This window comes from Balaenoptera borealis (assembly GCF_965194805.1).
Source record: "Balaenoptera borealis genome assembly, chromosome: 16".
Lineage (NCBI taxonomy): Eukaryota > Metazoa > Chordata > Mammalia > Artiodactyla > Balaenopteridae > Balaenoptera > Balaenoptera borealis.
The window spans coordinates 46078551-46097823 of NC_138872.1; the positions used below are offsets into that span (position 1 = coordinate 46078551).

Genomic DNA, 19273 nt, shown 5'->3' on the forward strand with positions numbered 1-19273 from the left:
ACAGAAATTTATTCTCTCATAGTTCTGGAATCTAGAAGTTCGAAACAAAGGTATCAGCAGGGCTGGGCCCCCTCTGAGAGTCTGGGTAGAATCCCTCCCTGCCTCTCCCCAGCTCTGAGGGTGGATGTCATCCTGGGTATTTCCTGGCTTATAGCTGCATCAATCCAATCCCTGCGTCTCTCATCATATAGCATCTTCCTTGTATGTCTTTGTCTTCATACGGCCTTTTCCTCTCCTTATCAGAATGCCAGGCATGTTGGATTATGACCCACCTAAACGACGTCACCTTAACTTGATTACATCTGCAAAGACCCTGTCTCCAAATAGGATCACCTTCACAAGTACTGGGGGTAAAGATTTCAGCTTATCTCTTGGGGTGACACAATTCAACCCATGACATGCAGGTTTCAGTAAACAAATTTGGTCATTTCCTCTGGGAACTTAAATCTTCCTAAGGAGAAGACAACATTGGTGTGTTTTTAGGTTTGATTTCCATGATATAAATGAGACTCTTTATGATTTGAGGGGCATATTTCTGGACCTGTGGAGGAAGTTTAAATGTAATACTTGCCCAATTATGTGGACTGAAAAGGGCCATTTGAGGGGGGTGCCATGTGGGGATCTCAAGGGCTTTCAGATCTGTTATCACAGAAGTGCTAATATATATGCTTCAGGTTGGAAAGGGAGGCTGCTGGAAAGAGAGAAAAGGAGAAAGGAGATTGTATAACTCATAGGGTGGATGGTCCAGTCTCCACCCCTGCCATCATTTCACTGTTACCTGCTGCACATGGTGGGCTTCTGCAGAAAGATTCCCTTGGGGGAAAAACTAAAACAAAAACAGTTCTCCAGCTTAAAACATTTGAAAACCAATGGCTTAGATTGCTGGGAAATTCTTCAACATAGCCAAATTTGTAAATTTCATTCCTACTGGTAATGTTTTTCTTCCCTCTGTTTTCTTAATAAAATTAAGCTGATCAATTTATTTTCTGGTTTAAATTATATTTTCCATTCCATTGTTTTTCTGCTCCTGTATGAATAAAATGCTACTGTCCTAAGTCCCACTGATGGTAAAGTTGTTTGAATAGTAGAAGACTAGAACATTTTGCCTTGATTTTTCTTAAAAAATTCTAAAATATTTTTCTTTAAAAAATCAATAATTCACTTTTAAAAATTCAAATTCCAGTGTTGATTTAAAATGTTATTACTACCATTGATGGATGAAATCTTTTGAATTCACTTTTTTTCTCATTCTGAATGTTTTCACAGTAAACTTTAGCCTTCTAAGATAACTTCCTGTTTCATAGAAGAAAAATTGCATTAATAAAGTTATTCTTCTACATTCTTCTTGACATGATTCTCTATGTACCTTCCTTTCTCACTTTTTTTTATATCCTCCCTATTTTATTCTTTTGCTCTTCTATTATGGTTATGTTTCTTGAATTTTTAATTCCTTTTTATTGTAAACCTTCTTTATTCCTAATGGCATTAGCCCAAGTTTTTAAATATCTTATACTTAAGTTATTTGATTTTGGCAGTTTTTCTTTATTCCCTCTTATACCACTTTTAGTAGAAATAAAAAATATACTTTGTCTTAGTAAATGAACATGACCTTTACTGGAAAATTTTCATACTACGAGTAGATTGTTTTTTAAAACTTCTAGGCTATCACTTCGGACAGCATTTTCAATGCTCTATGTTCCATCTACTTCCAGCTCTTTGCTTAGCCCCTGTAAATACTTATTTTATAAAAACGTAAGCATACTGTGAACTGATATTTGTGGGTAGGCCTAGAAAAGCTGCAAGAAATCCATCAGGGAAATCTCAACCGGGAGCAGCCAGCGTGGCCTCTGGGCAGGTGCAGGGGGACTTAGCTGCTGCCCAACAACGGATAGACGTGTTCATCACGTCTCAGTTCTGCACTCCCTGGCCCCGGCCCCCAGCTCGCGGTTGCCGCAGGCACCGAACCACAGACTTGCCCTCGAGAAGCTCGGAAGGCACCCCCAAGTGTCCTCGACCTCGTAGCCCCTCTGTTCTCCGCCCCTGATGGCGTGGAGTGTACGGAGCGCAGGATCCACCACGTCGGGCTGGGAGTGCCACGGGCACGAAGTCCGTGCAGCCTTTACGAGTGACTTAGCTGCAGAGAGCAGCCTGCCCCCTTGTCCCAAGGTGACCCACTTCAGGGATGGAGCGTCCTGACTCTCTCCCACAGGCTGGGACAGCCCTGGAGGGCCATTCCATCCTCAGACCTCTCACCCAGGCAGCTCTCCCGCAGCCTGTCCTGCACCCTTGCCTCCCTTTCGGGCCTGCGATGCCAACAGCCCTCCCCGATAGGCACCCCTCGTGCTAATCTCCATCGGAGTCCACTTCTGAGGACCCCACCCTGAGAGACTGTCATCAGACCGGGCTCCACAAACAGCAGCAGTAATCTCTCCTCCCTCGGTCCAGCAGGCCCCCTGCTCCCAGCCCCTCCGTGTTTTAAAAGAATCTTTGTATATTCAGTGAACAAAGGAACAATGATAACCAGTTTTATTTTGCCTTCCTTTGGTTACTGCTGAAGTGTGATTTTGTCTCACTTGCTTATTGCACATTTGCTCTTATCCTTTGTGACTGCTGTCTAAATCCTGTTATTTTCAGTGGTCCATTTTCTAAGGCAGTGATCATCTTTCCCCTACTGATTGCTATTTTCCCAAAACTATCCTTTGTCTTTGAACTCGATTTATAATACTTTTAAATAAGCTGATGTTTTCATTTGTACGTAGTCAAATCTCTCAGGTTTTTCTTTTGTGACTTGTGTTTTTAAATATCGTATATAGAAAGTCCTACCTCAGAGCGAAAGAGGTATTTGTAACTATCTCAAAGAGTACGAAATTGTCTTTATAGATTGGGAAAACTCTGTTGGAGTCTTATTTGTTCCATCAGTGTTTAAAAAAATTATTTTGTCAGGATAAAAAGTAAAAGCCAGCCACTCTGACACTCAGAAAAGTCTGTCCTCCCACAGGCTCTGAAGTCACAGTCATGTCCAGGGGCCAAGCAACGTCCTGGTCAACCTTCTCCAGGACTAGCTCAGCCTTCATTGCCTTTTAAAATGTCTTTCCTGGGACTGGGACCAGCTCCATAATTTCAGGGCCCAGTACAAAAAGAAAACTGGGGCCCCTTGTTCAAAAATTATTAAGACTTTCAGAATGCCATTTGCAGCAACATGGATGGACCTAGAGATTGTCATACTGAGTGAAGTAAGTCAGATGGAGAAAGACAAATATCATATGATATCGCTTATATGTGGAATCTAAAAAAATGGTACAAATGAACCTATTTACAAAACAGAAATAGAGTCACAGACGTAGAAAACAAACTTATGGTTACCAAGGGGGAAAGGTGGGGGAGGGATAAATTGGGAGATTAGGATCAACATATACACACCACTATATATAAAATAGATAACTAATAAGAACCTACTGTATAGCACAGGGAACCCTATTCAATACTCTATAATGACTTAAATGGGAATAGAATCTAAAAAAGAGTGGATATCTGTATATGTATAACTGATTCACTTTGCTGTAGAGCAGAAACTAACACAGCATTGCAAGTCATCTATACTCCAATCAGAAATTAATTTTACAAAATTAATGTATTCGTCTACCTTGAAAAACATTATTAAGAATTTCAAGAGACCAACAACAGAGCACTGAACCAAGCATGGGGTCTTCCTAAGCATAAGACCCTGTGTGACTACACAGGTCAAAAGCCCATGAACACCCCACCCAGAACATAGAGGCCAGTCCTTCCAGATCAATACCTTTGACCAGTTAGGTCAATCAAGTCCATCCAAAAATGTTTCATGAGTTTTTCACTTGAGTTGCTAAATGGTCGTAACTGTGTTCTTTTTAACTAAATTTGCTGAATCTACTGGGGTTGGGGGGGATGGGCGCGGGGGGAAGGAGATTATCAGGCTGAAAGTTCTGCAAACAATTTGAGGGTGATATCTGAAGTCTGTTGTCTTTGAGGATCTCAAAGACATAGCTCCAAAATTAAATGCTAACCGCCAACCGTTAATGATGACCAGCCTCTTAAGATGCTGGGCTAAGGGCACTTACAGGGAAGGTTAGTTGTGGCCCTCCTGGCAACCCCATGGGGCAGGCATTGTACAGACCCAATTTACAGGTGAGGAACCAGAGTCCTGAGGGAGAGACAGAGTCAGTTCTCCAGGTAACACAGTCTGTTAGTGGTGAACGGGGGCTAAAGTCAAGTCTGAATCCCCAGCCCCCTGCTTGACCTCCACATTGTTCTAGCACCGGGATCCCAGGCCCCACCTTCTACAGATATTACAAGAGAAAATCTGGATTTGGGAAGGCCGTGCGGAGGCTCACATGGTGGTCTGGCATTTCCCTCGCCATTAAAATGGGCCTCCTGCTTGTAAAAGACCCAGAACTCCCAAATATACCTGAACTTGCAAAAGCCCATACTTCAGGGCTGAGGGAAGTACAACTACTCTGTTTTCAGCTAAAGACAAGGATTTTTTTTCCCTTCTCTGTATAAACAGCAGGTTGTTTTCCTAGTTCTTAGCTGAATGCCAGGCCTCAGTAAAAAATAAAAGAAAAAAGAAATTCTTGCATAGAACATTAAGGATTCAGCAACATGAATCTCAAAAACATAGGTGTTCAGGCTCCATGGACACAGCCAGCATTTCGGGTACGTACTTAAGCCCGGCCTCCTCCGCACAGTGTTTCAAGGCTGGAATTAAGGGCTTTGGCATTTGGTTAACCCTCTACTTTCAATCCTACTAGAAATAAAGCTAAAATGACCTGTTCATAGCACTGTGTGTTACTTATCTGCTTTCACAGTTGCCTCCAGGCCCAGGGCAAAGTCTGAAAGCAAGAATTGAACTGACTGCATGATTAAAGCCAAAGTCGAGAGGTATATGTGTATATAGCCATATACATATATGACTTCCTCATCTCTCCAGTTTACTGTCTATGTATAGATACTAAAATAAAACACCGAACAACCATAACTTTTCATACTTCCCATGTTCCCTTCAGGATACAGACAACTGGATAGAAGTTTAAAAAAAATTTATTCATTCTTCTCACTCAGATCTAATTTGATAACAATCCAGGTGTGCCCCCGATTCCATATCTCATGTTTGTTTTAAACAATGATTGTCAACGTTCTTAATAAGAACCCTGAAACAAGATGCCAAGGTGACTTCCAAGTGATTAAAGATGACATTGTCAATACAATATTATAAAACCTGTATTTTTTTATGATTACTTAGAAATATATTAACTCATATATGTGAAAACTAGAAAATAGTACAGTTGAACAGGTTTGCAAGGCAGAAACAGAGACACAGATGTAGAGAACAAATGTATGGACACCAAAGGGGGGAGGGGGGGTGGGATGAATTGGGAGATTGGGATTGACATATATACACTAATTGTATAAAGTAGATAACTAAAGAGAATCTGCTGTATAGCACAGGGAACTCCATTTCACTGTACAGTAGAAACTAACACAACATTGTAAAACAACTACACCTTAATAAAAAAAAAAAGAAATTGGTAATCCCTTTACATATTATTATATGTAATATATTACATATATTAATATATATAACATATATATACATTATTTTAATATATATTACATATATGTACTATTATATATAACATACAATAACATATACATTATATATAATATATACATTACATAAATATATATGTAATATATATTGTATGTGCAATATCTACATACATAATTATATGTATATAACTGGTGTCTACTGTAGTAGGTTGCAAAAATTGATCATAAATTCCTCCCACCCAAGTATGCAGGCCCCTTTGCAATTGACTTTGCTGTTCTCAAATAAAGAGGTGGAGACTATTTGATCACCTCTAGTATCTGAGTTGGCCTTGTGACTTGCTTTGACCAATAGAAGGCTGTGGACTTTCAAGGCTAGACTTTGAAAGACCTTGCAGTTTCCACTTTTGCCCTCTTGGGCTATTGCCCTGGGATTGCTAGGTTGGGAAGCTGGTCTAGCTCACTGCCTGAGAGGGGACCATGCAGAGCAGACCTAAGGAGATCCAGTCAACAGTCAGCACCAACTGTCAGTCATAGAAATGAAGCCACCTTGGACCTGCCAGACCAGCCAACTCCAGCTGAATGCAGCTTCGTAAGTGAGCCCAGGGGAGACCAGCCAACCAACAGAATCATGAGAAATAATACATTGTTTTTGCTTTAAGCCACTATATTTTGGAATGGTTTGTTACACAGCAATAGATAGCTGATACATCTATACTGTAATGTTGCAAATGTCAGGTACATATGATAAATCTGCCTTTCCTTGAAGCCAGTCCCAAGGGTAGGGACTCTACAAGTGTAACATCATACAGACATCAGAAACAGGTAAGACATCAAGAGCAGAGACCCTCCACTTGGGCAGGGTAAGGAGGGGATTATCAGAATCTCCTGCTTTTGCAAGGATTAAGTGCAGGCTCTGAGGCCAAAGTGTATGGACTCAAGTTCTGGACCTGCCATGATTAGTCTGGTACCCTCAGGCAAGTCACGTTACGTCTCTGTTCTGTTCCTCAATTTCTTCATCTGCTGATGAGAACAGATGTAGTACCTCCCCCAAGTGAGGACTGAATTAGAACATATTCACAAAGTATTTTAAAGCATACATGGTGCCTAGTAAGAGCATAATAAATATTAGCTTTTCCTATCGGGGGTGGAGGGAGTCACATCGATGTTGTGTCTTTCTATATCTGCTAGAACAGCTTGGGACAAACACGGGACTCACATTTCTACCTATACCAGGGTGTCCCATAAAAAAAATGATGGCTCTTTCAAGACTAGAACTTTTTCTCCCAATACTACCTCTTTTTTTTCAGCCATAATACTTATTTTGAAACAAGAATACTTTATATGTGTGAGGGTCTGTGAATTTTATTTTTATCCAAGAAATCCTGAGTTTAAAGGCTCCACGCTGATAAAAACAGATGGAAGTTAACTAGACCATTTATTATTTTCATGTGTATTAAACTTTCAAAAGAAATCTCTTACGGGACCAATACTCACCACTGTTACAGCCACTGATAACATCACAACCAAAAGTGGAGCTGGCAAGAAAAAACCTATGCTAATTTGTTTTCATTTAACTCAATGGAATGAAATTCTTGCAGCCAAAATTTCTTCTGATGCTGAGCCTAGTACAACCTGAATAATTCTCAAAGGCGATGTTATCATGACAATTCAAAATAAACTGTTGGCTACATTCCTGACGGAACTGATAGATCTTTGATTCTAAGGTATAAGCGTTATTTACATTCTTGAAAGAATCCATTCCGTGGCACCATAAGGACCCAAACATTGTTTTCCCTGTGCTTTTTTCTCTCTCAGGCTTCTTCTGCCTCAGTGTAAATATTATCAAGATGCCTCAGGTGTTTGACTTGACAATGGTGTTATCCAAATTTAAAAGAGAGTGATAGTATGCTGGGCAGAGCAACCTGGAAGGAGGTACAAGAAGAAATGAGTCCAATGAATTCAAATGGCAAGTGCCACTCTGGAGTTTCGTTCAAAAAAGCATTCTTTGGGGGGCCATATTAATCATTATCCCATGGTTCAAATGACATCATAAGATGCAGGAGTCTGCTTGGTTTTGAATATTTTAGGCACCTCTGATTATTTTTCAACTCTAAATGAGAACTAAAATCACATTGTAGCCAGCACATTTTCTTTTAATTTTTAAATTCATGCATATTATTTAAAAAATGAAATCCATATGCTTATAAAAATTCATTTACACTTTGCACTTCACAATGTGTGACAGAGTCTTTTTATAAATCTTTTAATGTCTTTGTTTGCTTTGGAAAACATCCGGTTTGCGAGAAAAAACTCCAAACAAATTCACGTCAGAACCCAACTGCCGTATTCAGTTAACATGCACTTTTCACGACTGATAAGGCTACAAACATTCGGAATAAATCTGAGGTCACCCTCCAGAGCAAAGAAGCATTGTTAGGTAAGAAGATCTGGATGGATGAAGGTGAATATCACTAAAATACTTGATCCTACAGCTACCTTTTAAATGTTATTTTGTCACACAGATTTGGTGTGTGTTTTCTTAAAGCTTTGAGCATTTGTGGATTTCCTCTAATTAAATTTCAGCAATAGATGAAGATTTCACCTACACTTCCAACTCCAAAATGGACACCTGAAGCAGATAGGTCTTTTCCTCTCCTAAAAGTCTGACACGGTCTTCCAAGGGAGGAGACCATCGGTGTAACTCTTCCTGAAGGTACCAACTGAGTTGAAGGCTTTCGGCGCTACCTCTTTACGTCCTAGCCAGAGGGATGGAGTCAGGAATGGGGTGACTTTGACTCAAAATTCATTTACTCAGCACAGAGCAGGAAGACACAGCCGAAGCCCAAGCAGCTCCCATAATCAGCGCGCTAAGGTAAGCAGCGGAGGCAACAGGCTGTTTAACCCACTTGAGGGGAACAGAGTAGGTTGAGGTCTCTGTACATCAGTTTCCAGCCTCCTGACATGACAGGAAACATGGTCACATAACATTGATGTAAGTGGACTTGCCACACAAAATCTACTTCAGTGCACTCATGGTGGCTCCTGGGCCATCACTGATCCCCACAGGGCTAGCCATAGATTCATCAAGCACTCCTAAGGTCTTCGTGAACGTCTCAGGGCTATCAGATTTGATAAGTAGCTGACAGTGGCGGCTCCCTCTGATGCTGTGGAAAGTTCCAGACAATTCAGAGACTAGCACTGGCAGTCTCGATGGCCTCTGTACTGTTCACAAATCTGATAGCAAATATGGTCTGCAGGGCTGTGACATGATTGAATTCACCCTAAAATGTTGATGTGTGTGAAAAAAAGGAAGAAAATGATAATAACAATACTAATAACAAATGAGCAGAACCCAAACCAAGTCTCTGCTCTTTACATATCATCAGATTTAATCCTCACAACTGCCCAGGGAGGGAGCTATTAGTCCCATTAAACAGACACGAAAACCAAGGCTGTCGAGTTTTGTCAAAACTTGCCCAAAGTGGGACTTCCCTGGTGGCGCAGTGGTTGAGAATCTGCCTGCCAATGCAGGGGACACGGGTTCGAGCCCTGGTCTGGGAGGATCCCGTGTGCCGCGGAGCAACTGGGCCCGTGAGCCACAATTACTGAGCCTGCGCGTCTGGAGCCGGTGCTCTGCAACAGGAGAGGCCACGATGGTGGGAGGCCCGTGCACCGCGATGAAGAGTGGCCCCGGCTTGCCGCAATTGGAGAAAGCCCTCGCGCAGAAACGAAGACCCAACACAGGCAAAAATAAATAAATAAATACATACATACATAAAATTAAAAAAAAAAACCAAACTCATATTTGCTCTAGATTCAAAGCATTGAATATATGTACCTATTAGAGTCAAATTTAGAAGTGACACTTATTTCTAAGGTGATCTTCTCATCTAACTTATTTAATAATTCCCACGTGGATGAGCCTAGAAAATCTGTTTTTCACTATATGCCGAGCCTCTCCTGTTTGTTCCAGAATCAAAGAAACTGATTATCAATTACAATAATAATCACAACAGGAAGAAAACTCCTCTTGTAAACAGTTGTTCACAGCTGGACAGGTTACCACTTGAACAGAATGATGAATTTTTTGTATATTTACTGTTATCTTTGTATTCATCTTTATCTTGGTGGAACAATGTGTGCTCCCCCTGGTGGCCAGAATGATACCTTCACTTCTTAGATCTAGTTAATCATATCACAGCTTGTTTGCCAAAGGAGAATTTGTTTGGTTTTTTGTTTTTGTTTTGTTTTGTTTATGTTTCACAAGCTTCGAGTTCCAATTTCAACTCTTTTTAAAAGATCAATTTCTTTCAATTCATTCAAATATCTTTCTCATTTTTCATCCAAGAAGTTTGTTGTGAAATTAAAAACATCTAATTAAAGAATTTTTGTTTTGTTGTTTGTTGTTTGGGGTAAAATTAAATCTTATAAAGCTAAAACCACATCCACCAGTGACTGGAAGAATGTCCCAAAAGTGAAAGTTGTACGGTCAATATAAGACACTGGAGATAATCCATCCAGTCAATATATCTCACTAGAGTAAAAGGAAATAGAATGTTACAGGATGGAAATGTAATTTAATAGCTGAGTGAACACTTGATCAGCTTATTTCATCCTCAAGAAGAAAAAGAGTGAAGGCAACCCAGGTGGTTAAATTGTAATGCAGTTGAAATTCCATCACCCATGAAAACTGTAATTGGGATTCCACTTTTGGACTTGGCCAGCCCAGAAACAGATGTGTGTTCCAATGAGGATCGCAGACTGCTCTCCTGGAGAAGCGCTCTTTAGAGTGAAACAGGGGTTTCAACTGGTTTCAACTCCAAAGAAGAGACTAGACTAATTTCAGTATAATTGTTCCAAGTGTTTAGAATTCCCAAGTTGGATTGTTACTAAACGTGTGGTTTCCCTTTTATTGCCTTGAAAAAAGAAGACAGTGTGATTCCTTCTTACTCTGTTCTTTTTTAAGTTTGAGATCCAACAGTTTGGCTAGAAATATCTCAGCCACAGTGAGTGAGGCTATAGTTCAAACAGCAAGGTCAAGGTGAAGACCAAATAGCATTTTGTGCATAATTCCCGCCCATTAAAAGAAGAGAATCAAATGTTTCTCATTACATAGCCTGCCTGGATGCACAATCCTTTGAGCTGAGTTCCTCGGGCACATTTTGGCAAGATTCTAAATTCATATTATCCGGCCTAACATGGAGCAGGTAGAGTTTCTTTTGAAAAGAAACCCTGGCCAATATAATTCTACCTAGAGAAACCAATGCCAGGAAACCTACAGTGGGCTTTAACCCAGACCACTGCTCCATTAAATAAATCCCATCCTCCTTAACAGAAGTCAAGAAACAAGCAAACAGGGAAACACAGTTGTCAATGAGCGGGGTCCACCCAACAGGAGATTAATGCCACATGGTTTTCAAGTGAATTGGGGATAAGTAAAAAGAATGCTCATGCCAGTGTTGGATGTTTACATTTTATTCCTATCCAGTATTTCTTCAAACGAGGGTCTTCCCCACCCCTTTGCCTCCGTTTCTCTTTCCTGACCTAGAGAGATGGTGTCCTTTCAAAGAAAGGAAAACTGCATTCTTCAGCCCCTGGCAGCTTTGAGTGTCGTTGGGTGATCTGTAGGACAAGCCAGGATGTCTTCAGGAAGGACAGAACTCTGTGTCTCCTGTCCTTTGGTTTGCTTTCTTTCCTCCTTGCCCCAAAGCAGCCACCTTTCCTAGGGAAGTTCTTACAATCCATTCTAAGCCCTTTCTCCAATCATGAATGCCACAAAACCCAGTCTTTATTCATTTAAAGCACGAAGCTGGCCCTCTTTACAAATACTCTGTTTCTAATAAACCCTTGTTGATATGCATCCATTCAAGAGAATAAAGTGAATATGCTAGAGCTGGTGGTGTGCAAAGATCAGATCTCCAGACCCCATCTGTGTGCACCCAGCACAGCGCTGTATGTACCTTTAAAGCACATACACAGAAACAGAGTTCTGCTGTCTGCATTTTTTTTACTGGAAGGAATCATAAAAAAACTGTAACAGCGTTCATCTTTAAGGACAGAGATGAGAACAGGAAGAAACTTTCACTTTTCATTTCAATGTTTCTGTGCTGCTAGAGTTTTCTAACGATGTACATATATTACTTTCATTCTTTTAACAAATCAAAGGGTTATTTGAGTGGTTACATGTCATTTTTTATTTTCTTTTTGGTATTTTATTTTAAAAATTTATTCTTAAATTAAAAAATAATTAAAGGCAGGTACTAGTGCAAATTGCCTCTGGAGAGTGATTCTTTCTCAAATTATTCTACCCGACATGGTACTTTGTAACCTTATCATGAGTCCCCAGAACAGATCGACCGACATGCAGGGAGAACAAAAATGCAATCCTTAATGGACTCTTTTAAAAAGTGTTTCAATTCTGAGTCCTTCCATCAACCATAAAAACGACTCCCCTGCCCTTTGTTAACAGCGAAAAAATAATCATCTCCAGACAGGTGAAGCAACAGGACTGGGCTTCCAGCAGGCCAGTGGTGTCACCACATGGGAGGGTGCATTTCACAGACAGGACACCAAGGCTTGGTGAGGTCTCAGGCCTCCTCCCCACTGAATGGAACAGGGGTTTCACCTAAGCTCGCTGGGACTTTCCAGGGCCCGCAGCCTCCAGGGAGGAGGGAGAGCCCTGCATATCCCTCAGGACGTGACAAAGCGTGCTGGCCCTCTGCCCAGATGCTGTCCATCCTCCATGAATGCACCCTCAGCGCCGGCGACCCTGGAAGGCCCTCCTCCAGCCACACCACACGGGGAACTGCGGGGGACAGACTTGGAAAGTGCCTCCCTTTGCACGTGGCAGCCTCCATCCTTCCTGGACTGCATTTTCCAGCTCTTCTCACCCCTGATCCCAGTCAGCCCATACACAGAGCAAGATGTGGCAGAGAAAAAAAAGGATGACAGCAATGACAGATGGATTCTTCTCATTTCTTCGGAAAAGGTGAGGTGCCTTCTTCCTGGCCCAAGCCAGCCAGCCCTCCAGACAGCAAGGATGGATGTGTGAGATGCTGTGGACAACTGAGCACGTCAAGCTCATCTAAATACTTTATTCCTGTTATCATTATGAGCAGCCTCTCTGCAGGAAATGCTAGCACGGAAGGCTGAGGACACCAGGCTCAAAGTTTGAGCCCCAATCCTGGCTCTCTAATGAGATGGTGTCACCCAGTTTCCATGTCCAAACCCTGTGATCTGAAGCTTGCTGTATGTGGGTCCAGAGAAATAAACTAGGTCTCTAACCCTCAATATTCCTGTTTATAAAATGGAACTTTTTGTATAAGCAAGAGACTTTGAAGACCTGGGAAGAAAAGCCTCTTTATGAAAAAAAGCAGATACTCTTTTCATTAGTTTTGATGAATACCTCCAGCAGGTACTATTGCAGTGAGATGCAATGAAAATAATTTCCCCACCGGTTCCCTCCAAGCAGACAGCTCCACTTACAAGCAAAACCTTCAATTCAAAAATCTCTGCTGTCAGTGTTAGAAAAGCAAACAGTGGGAGGAAAAACAAAACAAGTAGCCAGAGACTCCTCTGTAGTGAGAAATCCCTAGGTTATTTGGTAGCCTGTGATAGTTTTCTTTAGCTTTAGAATGTTAAAAAATGTTCTGGGAAAGTCCTCCATTGTTCCTCACTGCCTTCTGCCCATTTTTTTCCTCTAAGAATTAACTTCATTTTAGGATGGTTTCTGCATTCTGTCTCTCTACCTCGAGTTTCCAGGGACCATCCCTGAAAATGGTCCTCCCCTCTCATTTTCTCTTCCACCTCAACCTGGGTTACAAAGTGCTAAGGAGTAAACCAATAAAACAAATCCCTCTTTGCAGGATCTTAGTTCCCCCAACCAGGGATCAAACCCGTGCCCCCTGCATTGGAAGCATGGGATCTTAACCACTGGACTGCCAGGGAAATCCCAGAACAATTCCCTCTTAATAGTGTTTATGCTGGAAACCCAGGGGCTAAGTCAGTGAGACATACCTATACAGCACTCCAGGCTGGACACAGACTTGCTCACCCTTACAAAGCACACATACAGACGCTTTCCTTTATTCAAAGGTAGCCACGGTTAACAGGTGATGTCAGACTCTCACCAGTGACATTTTTCTGACTACAGAGATTGCAGTTTTATGTCCAGGGTCCTGCCACCAGTGTTCTTGAACTTGGAAGCAGTGAACAGAGCTTGTGTCCTGCTCTAGAAAACACTTTCTGGATTTTTCTGACCCCCATCCCTTTGCAAACCAGAAGCCAGATTGCACCTCTGTACCCGGAAGCAGTTTGTGGTTTAAATTAACAAATGTGCTGACCCCTGAATACCAAAAAACGGTGCTGATGCGTCTACCATATGCCAGATTCCCTCCTGTTGGGTGTGGAGGGGTAGGAGGGGGCACCTCCAGGGCACGCATGGTTTTCTAACTACAGAAAACACAGTGGCCCCAGTGCCCCTACTCCTACCCCAGTCTTCTTTGGGGTGACATCATCTCAGAGGAAGCAAAGAGAAGCCCAGCCACTGAACACTGAGAAAACATCCAAACAAGAATATTTCCAGATAATATCCTTGGGGTGGGGGGGTGGGGGAGAAGAAAGGACAGTTCCCCGAGGTTTTCTTTGGGTTCATGGTTATAAAAATATGAAATAAAAGCTGTGGCTTCTCCATTTCCCAGGTTGGAGCCCCTCGGTGAGGCCTGGGGCCCCCGGAGGGGTAGAGGCTAAAGAGAGGAGGGCTTGTCGTGGAGACTGGTCTGGTGCTCTCGGCAAGGGGGTGAGGGTCCGGGCAGTGCCAATGAGGAGAGGCAGAGTCGTGACTTGTAAAGGCCAAGGAGAGAAGGCGGCGGACCCGGCTGGACCACAGGAAAGGGAGCCCACGTAGACGGGGAGACGGAGGGAGGAAAGGAAGCGAGATAGAGGGGAAAATGAAGAGGGCGAAGGTGGGGAAGGAAAGGAGGCTCAGGAGGAAGGAGGGAGGAAAGGGAGGAAGAAGGGAAGCGAGGCAGAGCGGGAAAGAGGGAGAGAGGGGACGGGAGAGGAAGGAAGGGAGGGCCGGTGCCAAATGGCCCGGGGAGAAGTAGGAAAAGACGCTGGAGGCCAGCTGGACGAGGGAGGCCACGTCAGAGAAAAGGTCGCGGCGACGAGGATGCAACAGTCTGAAGCCAAAGTTCAGAGAAGCCGAAAACCCCGGCCGATGGAGGAAGCGCGGCTGCCGGGCGCGTGGCCGGGCGAGGCCGGGGCTGATGGGCACTTCGGCCGCGGCGAGTCCTCGGGTCCGCGCCCCACTGCGCCCGCCGCTCCGCCGCCGCCTCCGGGCTCGGGCTCGGGCTCGGGCTCGGCTCACGGACGCGCGGCCCTAGGAGGTCGAGGCCGGGACGGGCAGTCCGTGTAAGCTCCCGAGGCCGTCGGGGGCCTTGCCGCCGGGGCTGGGCGGTTTCCGGTCGGCCACTGCGGGAGGAAGCACAGGGCGTGGGGTCACTGCCGGGAGCGGCGCCGAGCGGGAGACCCGGGGACCGCGATGCCCGGGAACACGGCCGACAGCTCAGGGTCCCGGGGAGAAGGGGCGGCACGCGCTCCACATCTGGGGTCTGCAAGGAGGCAGCGAGACCGCGCTCCCCAGAGCCCTCGGCACCCACCCTTCTCGGCCCCGGCGGGAGCCGCTCACCCGCCAAGCCTGGGTCGCGGCTCTCCGCGCAGCGCCCGCCTGCAGACGCCCCGCGCTGCTCAGTAAAGCGGACGCCGGGCGCAGGGAGGCGCTGCCGAGCCAGGCGGCCACGGGCGGGGCGGTGGTCCGATCCCAGACCGGGGAGGGAGCGGGGAGCTGAGATCCGCGCACCCCGCCTCCCGAGCCCCCACCCACCCCAGACCCAGCTGGCGCACCGGCCCAAGACGTTGCCAGCGCGTCAGGTCACGGTCCTCAAAGCAGCTCAGGGCTCGCGATGGGCCGGGGCGGGGGGGGGGGTGTGTCACCAAAATGCCCCGTGGGGAGGGCCCGGGGCGGCCAGGATCACCCACGACGTGGGAGGCGGTCGCGCGTTAGGCGGGCGGCAGACTTCGTTCTGCCCCCGCGGCCCGGGGATCCAGATGCGCTCATCACTGTGGGCACAGCACGTCCTGGGGCCTGTGGGCCTCCGGATTTAGTGACAGTGGACTTGCCATATTAGGCAGCATTCAGCGAGTTGCTCTATTATTTAGGGTTTTGGGAAGGGGCCCAAGTTTTGCTACTGGAAGCCAGAAAATTGACGCCACGATTGTGCAATCCCTGTTTTTCCCTTTCCCGACGCCCGGCCCCTCGGCTTCTCCTGCGCTAGAAAGCACAGGCTTATTTATACCTAAAATCGCCTATTTTCAACTTTCTTTTCTCCTCCACACGTCCTCCTTTAAAGCGGGAGATTGGGGGCGCCTCAGTTTGGGGTGAGGGGGAGCTGCCGTCTGTTTCCTCCTGCAGCTGCCCTCGCCCCGGCTCAGGCGCACCGCCCCGGGGCCGCGCGGAGCCGGGCCCACACCTCTGCGCCAGGGGCGCGCGCGCGCACACATGGTTTCGCAGAGGTGGCAAGGGGGTCTGAAGACCTTTCCAGGACCGACCCCTCGCTCTCCCTTGCCTCTCAGCCCTCTTTCCTAAACACAGTTGTGGCCGCTCAGCCGACGAAGTTTTCAGACCTTTTCATTCCACCCAGTACACACACTTGGAGGTGAGGGCCTGTTTAGAAAACATCTCCGGATAAGGAGGTTTCTCAGCCAAGTGCCGGTTGCCTGAGAGACAAGCAAGAAAATGAACTCGTGAAAAATAAACACCCGGGAGACCAGAGACAGATTTCACTCCACTCTACGGGGGCGAGCCTGCTGCTGCGTTTTTAGCTCTTCCCCCGCCCCAGTCTCTCCCCCATAGGACCCCTCCGCCCCTTTTTTCCCACCTGCAGGAATCTGGGCGACGGAGTGGGTACGTCGCGGGGCCCCCACGAAGGCTCGGGCCGGCGTTAGGCGCTCTGCAAGCTTTTTTAATCTTAATGGGCAGGAATGGGGATAAGCTTTTTAATAAATATTGGTACTTCCATTCCAGGACCACTGGGACCCTGGGGTGGGGCGGGGCGGGGCGGGGATGGGGGAGATGTCAGCGGAGTCCTGGAAAGGGGTCTCCCAAGGCTGTGTCAAAGGAGACCGAGGTTGGCGGTGGCGGGCTCTCAGGCCAGCGCTTTCGCCCTAGTGTTCCTGGCAAAGTTCGCTTTTAGGATCCTTCAAGAACTAATCCGGAGCAGAGATGACTGGAACAAGCCGCGAGTTATCTCTAACAAATATAAAAGACACATTTTCTTTGAGCCTATGCAATATCTTATAAATTTGATTTCCAAATCTTTAGTCTTTCCAAAACCCGGCTGGGAGGGACCTCAGAGCCAGTAGGTTTTGAGGTTTCTGAAAACACTCTGTAAATACCATTTGTCTTGAGGGAATGCCTGATGGGGTCTGTCACCTGTCTGGAAGGGGAAGGGGAGGGAGATGGTCTTGTCTAGATAGGATTCGGAATTCCTAGAACACGGGCGCCCCTCCACTTGTGGATGAAGTGGAACTTTCCTATGCTCTCAGGCCTTAAGAATTAAAGTTTCCTTTCACCATCGGTAAATGTAAATCACACATTCTTGCCTCAATAATAGGGAACCCAGACTCACAACCCTCTACCAAGATAAAGTTAATAAATTGTAATGAATAATTTGACATCTGAGTAAGCTTATCTTAGAATAATAATGTTCATTTGCACCTGATGTGGAGGACATATTGAAATATATGTATATACATATATAAAATATAATATATATTATTATGTGTATATTGTCCGTGTATGGACTAGATGATCACAAGTATTTGTCTTTTACTGAGCATTCATGATATTAAACTGCTTTCAGTAAAGAAACTGTTTTCTTACTTAAGAAGTTCAATAGATGCTATTCCTACTACTCTTATGAACAATTAATGATAGTAAATTGTCTTATGGGATAGGTTTCTTTGAAGATAATTTCCTAAGCAATGATTAGAAAATTAAAGGCAGTGATTCACATTACTTTGCTTTGTAATTTTTCAAAGACCACTCGTGGGTGGGGGCAATCTTTCAAGTCCGTTTCTCCGCCAATGAGAAGAGTAAAAAATCCATAACCCAAGTAGATATGCAATTCTCATTATTTATATGTTCCTGTTCAAACACAAACATTTGTATGCCAGCTGGAGAAATCATTTTCAATGATCGACCTGATTTATTCGATGACCCTTTACCTGGATCTTTAAAGAACTATCAGGATCAGAACATTGTTATTAATTTAACAATGAATGTAGCTAATTATTGCTGCAGATTTTGGAAATGGGTGGGATGTTTCATTAATAGAAGTGAAAATAATGGTTAAATGGACAGGAATGCCAGTGTCATTCAATGGCTCTGTATTTCTGAAAGGAAAGTATCTTCCAAAGAAAATTAACCAACAGTGAGTACCCCCGCCCATCAAATTAACTAGAGTTAGCCTAGAATTCAGAACTGTGTGTTTCACCTTTGGATTATTACGTACATTTCATAATTTGTTTCTAAGGTAGCGCTTGAAATGCCCTGGGACAGAATGGCTCTGTTAGAAAAGGACCGCATCACTCTGAAGATAGTGAGTCCTTTTTCTAAGTCTTCCTGCTCCTTGGGGTCAGCGCAGGGGGAATCATTTATATTTGTGGATACACTTTTCTAAATCAAATGAACCTGCTTAGTTAAACGATTAGTCTAATGAGTATAATTTGGTAAATTCCATTTCAATTTCTAATTCAACAGATAACCCCAGGTGTCAAGAAAACGAGTAGGTCCGAGTCCAAAGACAAGGCTCTGAGCAAAACACTCCCCCTAAGACCCCTTATCTGTCCTTAAAGGGAAAGCTCGAAGGAGCTCTGAGTCTCGACTTTCAAAATTCCCTTTACTTGGATTTTCCTGTAAATGAACAAGTGGAATTTTCCTATTATTTAAATTAAATTTAAAGCTTGAAGGAGTTCTAATTCTCAATATTTGTAAACTGATATCCCTGAATTTTTGTGCTCTAAAAAAGTGAAACAAAATTTTTTTTAACTTTTGTTCCTCCGCTTGACTGTTAATGATGGCATCTTAATCCTCTCTCTCTCTCACTTTCTTTCTGTCTCTCTCTTTCATAGATCACGCTATTGCGTCTCAATGAAACTATGAAACTACTTGGAAATAAAGTTTTTGCCTGGGTATCACCAAAGAGGAAGCCCCTCCTTTCCTCTGCCTACCCAGTACCACCTGCCCCCACTTCTGCCTGGGTGGGTATAAGGCAGATCAGCTGTAAAGACCCTTCGGGCATCTGGAACATCCCTGTGCCCCACGCAGCCCCCAGGTTCGTGCTCAGCCTTCTTTGCTGCTGAGGCCCAGAGGCCTCACCTCCACCCCGGAGTGACTCCTGCCTTTTCCTAGAGGAGTTGAAGTCGCAAATTTCTGGTGCTCAGAACCTAAAAGCAGGCAGGTTGGAAATTGGCAAATCCAGTCATTCCTTTCACAGTGAGGAAAATGCAGAGTCAAGGCAGGTGAGCTTTTCCCAAGTTATAAGAAAAACTAGAACCCAAAGGTCAGTGTAAGAAAATGCCCCTCGCACTGTGGACCGTGAATTAAATACCTCAAATCTGTTATGCT

General features: G+C 44.5%; 1 protein-coding gene across 1 annotated transcript in view; it reads right to left on the reverse strand.

The window, feature by feature from the left end:
- Nucleotides 1–3197: 3197 nt before the first annotated feature.
- PAX1 (paired box 1) overlaps nt 3198–19273 on the reverse strand; it is a 20710-nt gene continuing 4634 nt past the window's right edge. Inside the window, exon 5 of the mRNA XM_082359837.1 lies at nt 3198–15057. Coding sequence (XP_082215963.1) covers nt 14966–15057 — 92 coding nt within the window. The 3' untranslated portion in view covers nt 3198–14965. The remainder of the gene's footprint in view (nt 15058–19273) is intronic.